At 48.4% G+C, this 11,838-nt stretch overlaps 1 protein-coding gene across 1 annotated transcript in view; it reads right to left on the reverse strand.

Moving 5' to 3' along the window:
- si:dkeyp-27e10.3 (UPF0606 protein KIAA1549) overlaps positions 1 to 11,838 on the reverse strand; it is a 15,350-nt gene continuing 3,512 nt past the window's right edge. The window contains exons 2-20 of the mRNA XM_041964120.1: positions 10,875 to 11,838; positions 10,701 to 10,783; positions 9,705 to 10,004; positions 8,813 to 8,999; positions 8,554 to 8,613; positions 8,173 to 8,324; positions 7,844 to 8,021; positions 6,997 to 7,181; positions 6,712 to 6,917; positions 6,016 to 6,143; positions 5,781 to 5,795; positions 4,404 to 4,594; positions 4,077 to 4,312; positions 3,783 to 3,918; positions 2,685 to 2,978; positions 2,544 to 2,596; positions 2,332 to 2,459; positions 698 to 852; positions 1 to 225 (exon numbers count right to left, since the gene is read on the reverse strand). The exon at positions 10,875 to 11,838 is cut by the window's right edge and continues 308 nt beyond it. Coding sequence (XP_041820054.1) covers positions 1 to 225; positions 698 to 852; positions 2,332 to 2,459; positions 2,544 to 2,596; positions 2,685 to 2,978; positions 3,783 to 3,918; positions 4,077 to 4,312; positions 4,404 to 4,594; positions 5,781 to 5,795; positions 6,016 to 6,143; positions 6,712 to 6,917; positions 6,997 to 7,181; positions 7,844 to 8,021; positions 8,173 to 8,324; positions 8,554 to 8,613; positions 8,813 to 8,999; positions 9,705 to 10,004; positions 10,701 to 10,783; positions 10,875 to 11,838 — 3,876 coding nt within the window. The remainder of the gene's footprint in view (positions 226 to 697; positions 853 to 2,331; positions 2,460 to 2,543; positions 2,597 to 2,684; positions 2,979 to 3,782; positions 3,919 to 4,076; positions 4,313 to 4,403; positions 4,595 to 5,780; positions 5,796 to 6,015; positions 6,144 to 6,711; positions 6,918 to 6,996; positions 7,182 to 7,843; positions 8,022 to 8,172; positions 8,325 to 8,553; positions 8,614 to 8,812; positions 9,000 to 9,704; positions 10,005 to 10,700; positions 10,784 to 10,874) is intronic.

Below are 11,838 nucleotides of genomic sequence, written 5' to 3' on the forward strand. Positions count from 1 at the left end.
CTAAGGGTAGCTTGTCACTGCAGCCTGTTTCTGGGCCAGACGTCGTAGCTCCTCCCTGATAGCCTTTATTAGGGAGGCAGATGTGTGAGCAGAGGGTGATGCGTCCTCTGGTGGGTACTCTGGAGTGGGTGAAGTTAGGAGGAGAGGTGGAGCCGACGGGTCCCGCAATGAGGAGCTGGGCATCTGGAAAACAGAGGAAGAGGAGAACTCAGGAAACGACAGCACCTGTTGGAAGAAGGAAGAGATGGTGAAGAGGGTAAGGCCAAGACACGAAAATAAAACCAGATAAAAGACACAAAAAGAAACCGCAAAGAAATTGATCTCAGTGGTTATTTGTAATTGTGTAAAAGCTGCCAGCCTGGGTGCACTCGTAACTTCACAAAGTGAAAGAAACTACATGAACAGAATCATAGTGAACTATTCAACTTTGATCCAGACTGGAGAAATTAAGTCTGATGTGCACCCTGGGGACCACCAGGGTCTCAAGGCAAGAACTGGTCTTGATGTGTCTCAACTGTCTGGATTGGTGTTATCAGTACTAGTCTGCACTGATCTGGACAGGTCAGGACTTGTCTAGACTGGACTGGTTTGGACTAGTCACAGCTGCGTTGTCCTATGACCTGCATCGCCATCGCTCATGTTATTATGCTGGAGTATAGAATGACAGAACCACTGCTACTGCCCACAGTGAACTTACACTTTCTCTGCTGGCTCCTGGTCTGGACAGGTCCTGGTCTGAGTGCTGCTGGTTCCAGCTGGAGCCAGTGGGACCTGACATGCTGCGACCAACCCCAGGGTACGCACCAATCTGACTTGACAAACCCACCTGGGTCAAGTGGTGGAGCTGTGCACCTGCAGGTCAACAAATGTGGTTATCAAATGTGACAGATACAACAAATTGAAGCCCCCCCCCCCTCTAAAAAAAAAATGTGTGATTGAGTTTTTTTGAGATGTATGTTGGAGGAGGGGACAGGCCAAGTAGGAGTGTTTCATTATTCTGTCATGACAGTAGCGAACCTGTAAACAAGCACAAAACTACACCGTGTGCACAATTATTAGACAAGTAGTATTTTTGAGGATTAATTTTGTTATTGAACAACTACAGAGCTCTCAGTCAATCCCAAATGTTAATAAACCTCAAACCTGAATATTTAAGAAGGTAAAAGTCAGGTTTGGATTTAGGAGAATATCTGCATGCACAATGACAGGGCAACTATTGTCCTGAACCTCCATTCATGGAGTCTCTTCTGTTCTCTTCTGTCTGTATCTGTTGGCGATCAACCACACCCTCCCAGACTCTGTTTTTCTTCACAGCAGATCTCCTGAAGGGCCCACAAGTTCTCAGTAGGGTTTAGGTCAGGTGAGGAAGGGGGCCATGTCGTTATTCTTTCATCCTTAAGGCCTTTACTGGCTCGCCATGCAGTGCAGGCCTTCGATGCATGCGATGGAGCTTTGTCCTGCACAAAAATCATGGTCTTCTTGAAAGATGCAAACTTTTTCCTGCAACACTGCTTGAAGGAAGTGTCCTTTAACAACTGGCAGTAGGTTTGGGAGTTGAGTCCATTTTCAACCCCAAAAGATCCAACCAGCTCATCTTTATTAATACCAGCCCATACCAGCACCCCCCCTCCACCTTGCTGGTGTCTGAGTTGAAGTGGAGCTCTGTACCCATCACTGATGCAGCCAAGAGAGTCTCTCTGATCTCATCAGTCCATAAAACCTGACGAAAACATCTGTTTTCAGATATTTCTTGGCCCAGTCTCGATGTTTCAACATATGTGTCTTGTTCGGTGGTGGTCGGGTTTCAGCCCTCCTCACCTCGGCCATGAACACCTGTACTTCTGGGTCCTCCAGGTAGGTCGTAGTTCTGGGATATGACAGCACTGGAGGATCATGGCAGTTAATTTTCGTCTTCTTTTCTCACATTTTTCTCACATTTTTTGCGACCCTGTTGACTATTTGCAACAGAAGGTTTGATTATTCTGTGATCACGCCACATTAGACTTTTTACAATTTTTGGCTTCAGAGTCAGTTAAATTCCCTTTTTTGGCTCATTTTGCCTGGGGAAAAGAAGCTGCCTAATAATTATGCACACCTTGATATAGGGTGTTGATCTCCTTAGGCCACACCCTCCCTCATTACACAAATACAGATCACCTGATATGCTTAAATCCAGTTAGCATTCAGGTTTATACAGCTTGGAGTCTGACAATTTGCATAAAAATGATGACATGGTCAAAATACTCTCTTGTCTAATAACTGCACACACTTGCATGTAGGATCAAGTCAAAATCAGCAATGCATGTGATCAGTGCATCCGGATGACAGTACCTGTGCTGCCCCCTACAGGTCGTGGTCTGGATGAAGACGGCGGGTCCTCGTACTGCCCTCTGCTGGAGTAAACTGACTCCTGCAGCTGGTCTCCAGTAGAAACATACCCTCCCGAGCTCAAACCCTGCCTGGGTAAAATTCACAGAGCATCAGTACTAACTCTGGTTCAGCCTACAGACCTGGACCTGGTTTTTACGTGTACTGATACTGACCTCTGCAAGAGGCCCTGTACTGACGTGGGGGACATTCCCAGCTCTGCGTATCTCTACAGAGAGAGGAAGAGAAAAAGAAAATCAAAACTGAAGAGTCGTGACAGAAGGAAAATGGCCTCAGCTGCAGGACGACAAACTCACTGCAGAAAAGGGGCTGTGAGAGGGGGCTGCTGGGTAAGAGCCCCACTGCCTGCCTGGGGGGCGGGCCTGGGGAGAGGGGCTGGGCAGGGCAGGGCTTACCCCGCTCACCCCAGCGCTGCCCTGCGAGGACGGCGACACAAGGGCAAAGGCATCATCCAGGAGGGAGTGCATCTGCTGCCGCGCCTCTTCGATGGAGGGTTGGGGGGGCATGTAGGGCGGTGGGGCTGGGGCAGGGTCAAACACCTCGTCAGTAGGGGAGGGGCTGCCCTGGTCTGGGGGCAGGTCAGGGTCCGACTATATGAGAGAGGAAAAGAGAATACAAAGTCGATGGTTGAGATGCAGCATGGCTAAAATCATTTTCTTTTTCCAACTCAGCACTAAAATGTCCACTCTTACGCTGACGATACTGTTGTATCCAACTACCTCAGACCAGTCCACTACCTCAATACACTGCAGTCTGCTTTTGATGACCACTTGCATCCATTTGTTTTACATGTCTAAAAAAATGATTGTTTATAATTTGCAAAAAATTGACATTGGGTCAAACATCAAATTTAGGCCTGCTCCACACACAGACTAAAACTCCTCACCAGTGCCCCCCTTTGGCTGCAACGTTCATCACACGCAAAAAAGCTAAACTGCTCAATAAAAATGAGTGAACCTGTGCACATCTGCAGCAGCTGTGAGTGTGACCACATATTACCCAGCAGCCATGACTGCATCTGTATATGAACACCAGAGAAAAAGAGAAAATATTGAATCGTTTTTATAGTTCCTTCATAGTTTTTATGGTGTTTGTAGAATAAGCCTCTAATGTTGTTACACTTTCTGAACCTGTTGAACTTCTGGCAGTTTGTTGAAGCGATGTGTTCTTGTTAATGCTGCCTCTCTCTCAGAAGACCTCTTCAACAACCACCGATGTGTGATTTGATCAATGAGACTGAATCCACTCCTCATCAATAGCAAACCGTTGAGCTTCTTTTGTAAAGTTCTCTGATCCACGGTATCGAATGCTTCCTGTGGACCCTGTGTCGGGCCCGCAGGACAGAGCTGTGCTGCTAAACACTTAAACACACTGACATTGACTGTTTGTCTCACCATGTAGGCCACGTTGTTGAGTCCCGGGTATTTCCTGTAGGTGGCGCTGTGATCAGTGAGCAGCCGATCTCTGTCTGTATCAGGAAGACTTCCAGGTCCTGGCTGAGCCCGCCGACCCCGAGGAGAGCGCCTCCCTCTGGATGGACAAATCATGTTCCATGGTCAGTCACAGCTCAACGCTTCACTGATTCACTAAAACAACTTTCATAAATGAATAAGATTAAATAATACAAGTAAACCATGTGACTTCAGTTTATTGTGTGTTGTGTGGTGCAGTTACAGGTGAAGCCTGACCTCCTCCTGGAGTCGGTGGGGGTGGGGGGCGAGGGGGCGTCGGCCTGCAGGATGCAGTCCATGTGGTCGTGGGCGGAGCTATAGAGACGTTGTGCCACCTCGCCTTGCACCGGTCCGTCGCCGAATGCGTCCATGATGTCGTCCATGGAGGGAAACTCACACTGGCCCCGCCTCTTGGCACGCTGTCGAAGTTTGTTCCTGTGATGCTCAATCTCGGACTTGTGCCTCAGCGCCACCTGCAGGAGCACGGGCGAACACAAGAGGATTGACGATGTCAGACGGGTTTCAAATGTCGTCGTGGCGAGCGGTGAGGCGCGACGGTCTCACCTCTGTGTTGACCTTCTCGGTGAGGGTGGGGCTCGGCTGGGACGGGGCGTGCGGCGGGCTCGGTCGCGGCTGCATGGCGATCAGCTGCACCTTGTTGGCCTGGCGGCGCGTTCCGTCGGACGAGCCGCGCGACAGACGGTCAACGTGGTCAAAGATGGAGGACGAAGAGAGAAGCTCGTCCGGACCGCTGCCTGGTGGAACCAACGGAGGAGGAGGGTCAGAGGTCAGAGGTCAGAGGAGAAACTGATAATGAGAAAATATTGGTTTCTTCACTAAAAATGAAGACAGAAGAAGCAACATGTTTGTACATGGTGGAGAACGTTTGTTTGGTGGAACCTTCAACTTGATGAATGCCCTCCAAAGTTTGTGATTTATGGTATCAAAAATATAAATAAAAACTGGTTGGACTTTCTTAGAAACAAGCGAAGTGGTTTGAAACATGGAACCGAAGGCACACTTGTCCAGGATGACCCGCCAGCACCTGCCTTTGACTTTTTGGAAAAATCTACTGCTGTTATGCTGCCACCTTGTGGCCTTTCAGAGTGTACAAAGAACACCCAGAACACATTTGGTTCTACTGGAGCACACACTGAGGGAGCATCCACCAAACCGTCATAAAAACATGATTTTGCAAAAACAAAACTGAAACTACGACTGCAAACATACCAGGGTCCAAGATTCAAGGAACCTTAAAACTTCCTGACCAGGAAGCTCACAAATCCCCCAGAACCCCTTAAATTCTTATAATCTATTCATTTATTACTCCTGAATTTGCACCTTCATTGAACAGTTGAGATACTTCATGTGGTGCTTGTTATATTATTTTTTCCTCTTAAAAACCCTTTAATCCAAGCAGAAATTCCATTAAACCACTTTAACCCTGAAAACATGCCGCGCCATAAATCCATCCATTATAGAACCCCAGATCTGTTGTGAACATCTGAGTTGACCATGAATTTGTTTCAAATCTGGTAAACTTGTTGAATAAATGAATAGTGAATAAAATGTCATTAATTATCAGCTAAAACTATTTCTCACCTTTAATGGATGTCATATATTTCAGATTAATGGATATCTGGCAACCAAACACCTTTGTTTCAATTAGTGTGTTGGCTGTTTTTTCAGGGGTAAATTAATTAATTGGTTAATTGATTGCAGGGATTCAGTGGATTGTTTTTGGCTGTTTCGCTGCCACATGTTCCACTTTCTGCTCATCTCTAACTGCGAGGCTGCAGAGCTGCATGTTCACAGCAAACAGAAGCTTTGATCCACTGCTGGTTGGAATATTGGTCAGATTAAAAAAAAAGAAGAGATAAAACTTTATGAATCTAAATTAATCTTAAAAAGAGAGGAGCTGATATGAAGGCACAGACGTACCCATCTTGGTCTTCCCTTCAGTCCAGAGGCAGGAAAAAGAAAAAGACAGATGATGTTTGTTAATGCAGAACAACAGTTTAGTTTTCCTCCTTCATCCCTCCCTCCTCCTCTTCCTCTCTTCAATCAGCTGTTTCCTGCTCAAACAGTAAACCTGCATCTGTGAGCCTCACACACACACACACACACACACACACACACTGAGCAGTTCAGGTAATGATGTCACAGTGTCTCTGACCATTTTTGGGCGTCTTCCTGTGCTGTTTTCCCTCACTGGGCGTGGCCACAGGTCGAGTACTTTCTTCTGCCGATTCTCTGCCGCTCGATTGGTCGCTTCCCAACGAGTCACCGTCTGATGGGCTGAGCCTGACAGACGAGCGACAGAAGATTCATTTTTGTTTCTGTGTGTGAGTGTTTTACTGTCTTTCTCTCCACCTGAACTCTGTCCGTCCTCTTTCTGTCCAAAGCAGAACAAGGTGAAGCAGAGCGAAATAAAGTTTGCTCTGCTTTCTCTTGTGAAGAATGTTTCTGATTTACACCTCGAGAAGCCAATTTTTGACACTTTTTTTAGTGTCTTGGAGCTTTAGATTGGTTGATTTGACACTGTCTGAAGGTGTGCCAGTAAAGATGGGAGCCCAGGTGACGAGGTGACATCATCCTTCCAACAATCCAACGAAGTACACCAAAACAAACCAAACAAATGCTAAATACTGAAAATGATATCAAACTGTAACTAACAATAAAAATAAGGTGCTGAGTGTGTCGAATAAGTAACAACATTTCTGAAATTTAAGAACAGTTTCAGAACGTGAGGACACGTCTGCATATTTTAGCAGAATCCCAACATTTTGGAAAGCTTTGAAAATAAATTAGATTATTGGTTTTTGTAAAGCGCCAGTGGTTTTTAACATGCTTCCAGGTGTGTGTGCCTGACCTGCCCCTGCGGCGGCCGGACCGGGCCACCTTGGTGGACGATCCTTTAGATTTGGGGGTGTTGAGGTCTCCGCCGTCAGAGGGCGTGGCCTCTTTAACGGGGGCGGGCAGCGGGCCGGGCTCCTGGATCACCATGATGTCGTCTTTGCTGTGCTGACCCAGGTGGAGCTTTGCGAAGTCGAAGCCTTTGACACTGGGAGCCTGAAGCTGAGCGACGACACAGATCAGCCGTTAGTGTGAATGTATACGACAGGAAAGAGTTAACTGCTTCCTGTTGACCTCTGACCTTCTGCCTCTGCTGGATGGTGTTAATGGCATCTGGCTGGAACTCAAGCTTTTCTGAGCCGCACAGCTTCCAGTAGAGGATGATGATGATGAAGACGGCCAGCACGACCGGGACGACCACGCCGACGATCAGCCAGATACTACTGCTCTGAGTCTCCGCCGGAGGGACAGATAGAGTCTCCACAGCTGGAGGCAGGTGGGATACAGGTGAAACAGGTGAGGGACAGGTGAGAAACAGGTGAGGGACAGGTGGGATACAGGTGAGGGACAGGTGGAATTCAGGTGAGGGACAGGTGGGACACAGGTGGGATACAGGTGAGGGACAGGTGGGACACAGGTGATACACAGGTGAGAGACAGGTGAGAAACAGGTGACGAAAAGGTGGAATATAGGTGAGAGACAGGTGGGATACAAGCAAGGGAGAGATGAGAGACCCTTGTGACTGAAGGACCACATGTTGTCACTGGATCTTTCTTAATTTCTGACTCCTCTCACAAGTTTAAACATTTCAATTGTAACTTAAATGTCAACTTTATCACCTGAGGAAAAAACTTTGGTGCCACAATACTTTGGTGCTGTAGAATAAAAAGTATAGCCACCATCGCTACTGGCTGATGTGAAATGCATGCTGGGATACTAGTTTACCCAATGAAACATAAACCAAAGAAAGGTTTCTGGCTTCTGGGCTTTGGGAAAGTTTCATGTAAAAGCAACATGGTAGCATCAAGTGTTTGTGTTCAGAATGGATGAGTTTTAACTCCAATGACGTCAACCTGAGACTTCTGTAACAGTTCATGTACACAGATTTCATTTATGTGCCTTCTGAGTAGATTCGGGTCTTGACTCACGTTGGGCGAGCGGCCTCTGGACTTGGTGTCCGAGGACGATGGCGGCTCTCTGAAGGTCCAGACGGTTCAGGGTGGCTGCCGTTGCCTCGGCCGGTATACGCTCACCACCTGGACCCTCCACGAAATAAAAGACCTCCAGGGGGCGCTCCGTCCCCGACAGCCTCGCCACCCGCACCACCTGAGATGCAACGGGGTCAAATTCAGAATGAATTTAGCAAACAGACTGAAAGTAGGGTGAGAACACACCTGTATCAACACTGTACAGGTGTGCTGATATGTAATGTAATATATACCTGTACTAGCTGTGAATAGCTGTATTGTGGATATACCTGCAGACTGTTGTTGCCCACAGCTGTAGCTCTCCTCCAGCGCCTCCTGCTGGACGCCTGCAGTCCTTCTTCCAGCAGCAAAGCCAGACGTCTCTCCAGACGAGCTTTAAAACTTCTCTCAGCCACCAACCTCTCCTGAACTCCCAACAGGACTGATATAAACAGACACAAACACATGGAGCCTCACATGAACCATTCAGCAATGTTCTCTTCTGAAAACCTTGAAATATCTGTCACAGGTTTCTGCATCCATCAGATCCATGACCCACAGACTGTAACAGTCTGCAGTGAGGACTGTTTTTCTCTCCACACAAGCTGAAGTCCAACTATCCATACAGTTTCATGCAAAAGACCAGAAACAAAGCAGAGATGTGTTCTCACCTGTGCGCACCCAGGTGGAGCGCAGATGGTGAGACATGTTCAGCTCAGGGTAATGGAAAGCTGTGAACACAAACACACATTTACTGTGCGTCTAACATACGTCCACTCAGTTTACACACGTGTAACATACACTGAACACGTATTTGACAAACTTCAGCTTAAATTTAACACATTCAACAATGTTTAAACAACTGTTTGATCTAAATGTAACAGTGTAAAGTGTGAAACAAGTGTGTGTGAGGGTATTTGTGCTTCGTACGTTCTGCGATCTGCAGGGCAGGAAAACCGACGTAGAAGCTGAACTCCACCAGGCTGAGCTTTCTCAGGTGCTCGCTGACCTCCGACCCTGGCAGGTAGTCCCGCCCATCACGCATCGCGAAGGTGATGTCTATGGAAAGCTTTTGCTCCGGTGCCAGCCGGGCCACGCCCGTGGTGATGTTCAGCAGCTGGAGCAGACAGGACAGATACAGCTGGGCTGAATTTCACTGATTCATTCATTTCATTTCATTTCATCATCGCTGAGTTTATTCTTTATTGTTACATTTAGATTTTTTCATGATTGACTTAAAGTTTTCCCCCAAAAAGGAGTAAAAGCCAACACATTAGAATTTAGATGTGATGCTGAACGCAGCATTTACTCATTACACTGGAACGATCAGGTGATTGATCATGCAGTTAAACCTCATATCCAGGTTTTGATAATCGATTCATGTCTGGTTCTGAGGGTTTGGTGCTCTCCTCTGTTAAACATGAGATGGAAATCTGGAAACGTAATCTCTTTTAGCATTTATGACTTGTGAGGAAGCTGAATAAATGTAAAGTCTATAGACTTTCAGAACCACTAACCTAATGATAGCTGGTTTCTGACTAACTGACTCACCTGTAGGGGCACATTACTAAACCATGAGCAGGTAACAGACTCACCTGTAGGGAGACATTTAGGTAACAGACTCATATGTACCATGATGTAGTTTAGGTAACCTGTACGGTGACAAAGTTTAGGTAACAGACTCACCTGTATGGTGACGTAGTTTATCTTACAGACTCACCTGTATGGTGACGTAGTTTAGCTTACAGACTCACCTGTATGGTGATGTAGTTTAGGTAACAGACTCACCTGTATGGTGATGTAGTTTAGGTTACAGACTCACCTGAACAGTAACGTTTCCTGCTTCATGGGAGCGTCTCCGAGTTTCAGCATACGCCATGATCAGTCCTCTCTCAATCCGTTCGCTGAAGTTACAGACTCTGATGTCGACGTGGGTGGGGACAAACTGCAGCACAGAGTGTATCTGGTACCTGAGGTCAGGTATGGTGTAGAGTGGTGACACGGTGGGAATGGGGCCAGAGCTGCGTGGTGGTTGGCGGAGTGCGTTCATGACGGATATGGCAGTGAAGATCAACGGTCCTGACACGACTCGGAAGGCGAAACTGGACGGAGTTCTCAGGAACTGCGAGGAAGCAAAGAGGTGACATATAGCTGTCAATCATCTGATTTCATCAAGGGAGGTCAGGGTGTGTTCACTCGGGCCTTAATTCAGGCTCAGTACAACAGGTGAGAACAATTCATTCATAAGAAACTCAAACTAAAGTAAATTTGATAATGTTAAAATTTTAGCAACATGAAGAAAAAAGTTCAAGTGGATGAAGCAGTGTCTGTGGTGGAGGAGGTGATGCTGGTCCTGAATAAGTTGTGGTTGTGGAAGAGGAGGTGGGGCTTGTGGTGATTGAGGTGATGTTGGTCCTGGATGAGGTGGTGTTTATGGTGGAGAAGGTGGTGTCTGTGGTGGCTGAGGTGATGCTGGTCCTGGATGAGGAGGTGTTTGTGGAAGAGAAGGAGGTGTTGGTCCCTGATGAGGTGGTGTTGGAGGTGGGGTTTTTGATGAATGAGGTGACAGTGGTTCTGAATGAGGTGATGTTTATGGTGGGGGAGGTGATGCTTGTTGTGGAGCAGGTGATGTTAGTCCTGTAGGTAGTGATGTTTGTGGTGGATGAGGTGGTGATGGTCCTGGATGAGGTGGTGTTTGTGGTGGAGGTGGTGGTGGATAAGTTGATGCCTCTCATGGAGGAGCTGATGTTGGTTCTGGATGAGGTGGTGTTTGTGGTGGAGCAGGTGGTGTTTGTGAAGGAGGAGGTGTGATATCTACCTGGAGCTCCACTGAGCGGTTGAACTCTCTCTTCAGAAGATCTCTGACCTGAGTGAAACCTGCTGACGAACCTTTCGAACTGACTGCAGGACAAACAGACACAGATCAGCTGACTGACTGATTGTGACTCAGTAGCACCAGGTGTTTCTGTCACATGACCCTCAGTGGTCTTACCTACTCTCACCAGGTACATCTCTGGCTTCGTGACGTTACACAGGTATTGTCTGGTGGACGGGGTCTGTGCGACTCTGGGCGTAGTGACTGGGGGGGCTCTGGTCAGGCTGATGGCAGTGATCTGGGTGGTGGTGGTGAGGGCAGTGGTGGTGGTCGCTGCCTTGGTGGTGGTTGTGGCCCTGGTGGGTGGGGCCTTTGCTGGCTTCTCTGTGACCACTGGAGGCTTCTCTGGTCTGTCAGGGCGGGTGGGCGGTCCCAGGGGGGGAGGAGGAGGCACACGGCTGGTGGTGTTGGAAGGGGGACGAAGAGGGTGTCTGCCTGGGACGGAGGCATGGTCTTTGGGTTTTGGAGCAGGAGGAGAAGGGGTGGAAGGGGTTTTGATGGTGGTTGACTTTTCCTCACCTGTGAGAGTAGGCGAGAGTGTGAGGGGAGGGGTGGGTCCCACCGGAGGATGCTTGGGCTCCCGTCCTGGAGGAGGACCAGAGCTCGGGGACGGAGACGGAAGGGAATGGTGGGTTTGTGTTGTTGTAGCAACGATGGCAGGTTTAGAGTCCGTCCGGTTGACCCGGTCCTGGTCCTGGTCTCTCTCCCTCTCTCTCTCTCTCTCCCTCTCCCGGGCCAGCAAGTTGGTGTAGTATTCCAGACTGTTCATGTCCGGAAGCAGCAGCTCTGTCGGCTCCAGAGGCATCATGTCCTCCAGGTCGTAGTCCTCATCCCAGGCAGGGAAGACGTCTGGATGGGTGGGGCGAGTGTGCAGGGGGATGCTGGGGGTGGAGGAGGAGGGTGAGAGGGGTAGGTGTGAGGAGAGAGGAAGGGTGGGACGGGCCGGGAAGGCAGTGTCGTAGGAGACCCAGTCGCCCCCGTTGTCCTCGTCATAGGGGTGGTTAGGCAGTGGGGTGGCCAGGGTCAGCTCCTCGCCGTCAGGCACCATGAAGGACAGAGTCTCCAGGTAGTCTCCAGAGCC

Source organism: Chelmon rostratus, chromosome 22 (assembly GCF_017976325.1).
Source record: "Chelmon rostratus isolate fCheRos1 chromosome 22, fCheRos1.pri, whole genome shotgun sequence".
NCBI classification, from domain to species: Eukaryota; Metazoa; Chordata; class Actinopteri; order Chaetodontiformes; family Chaetodontidae; genus Chelmon; species Chelmon rostratus.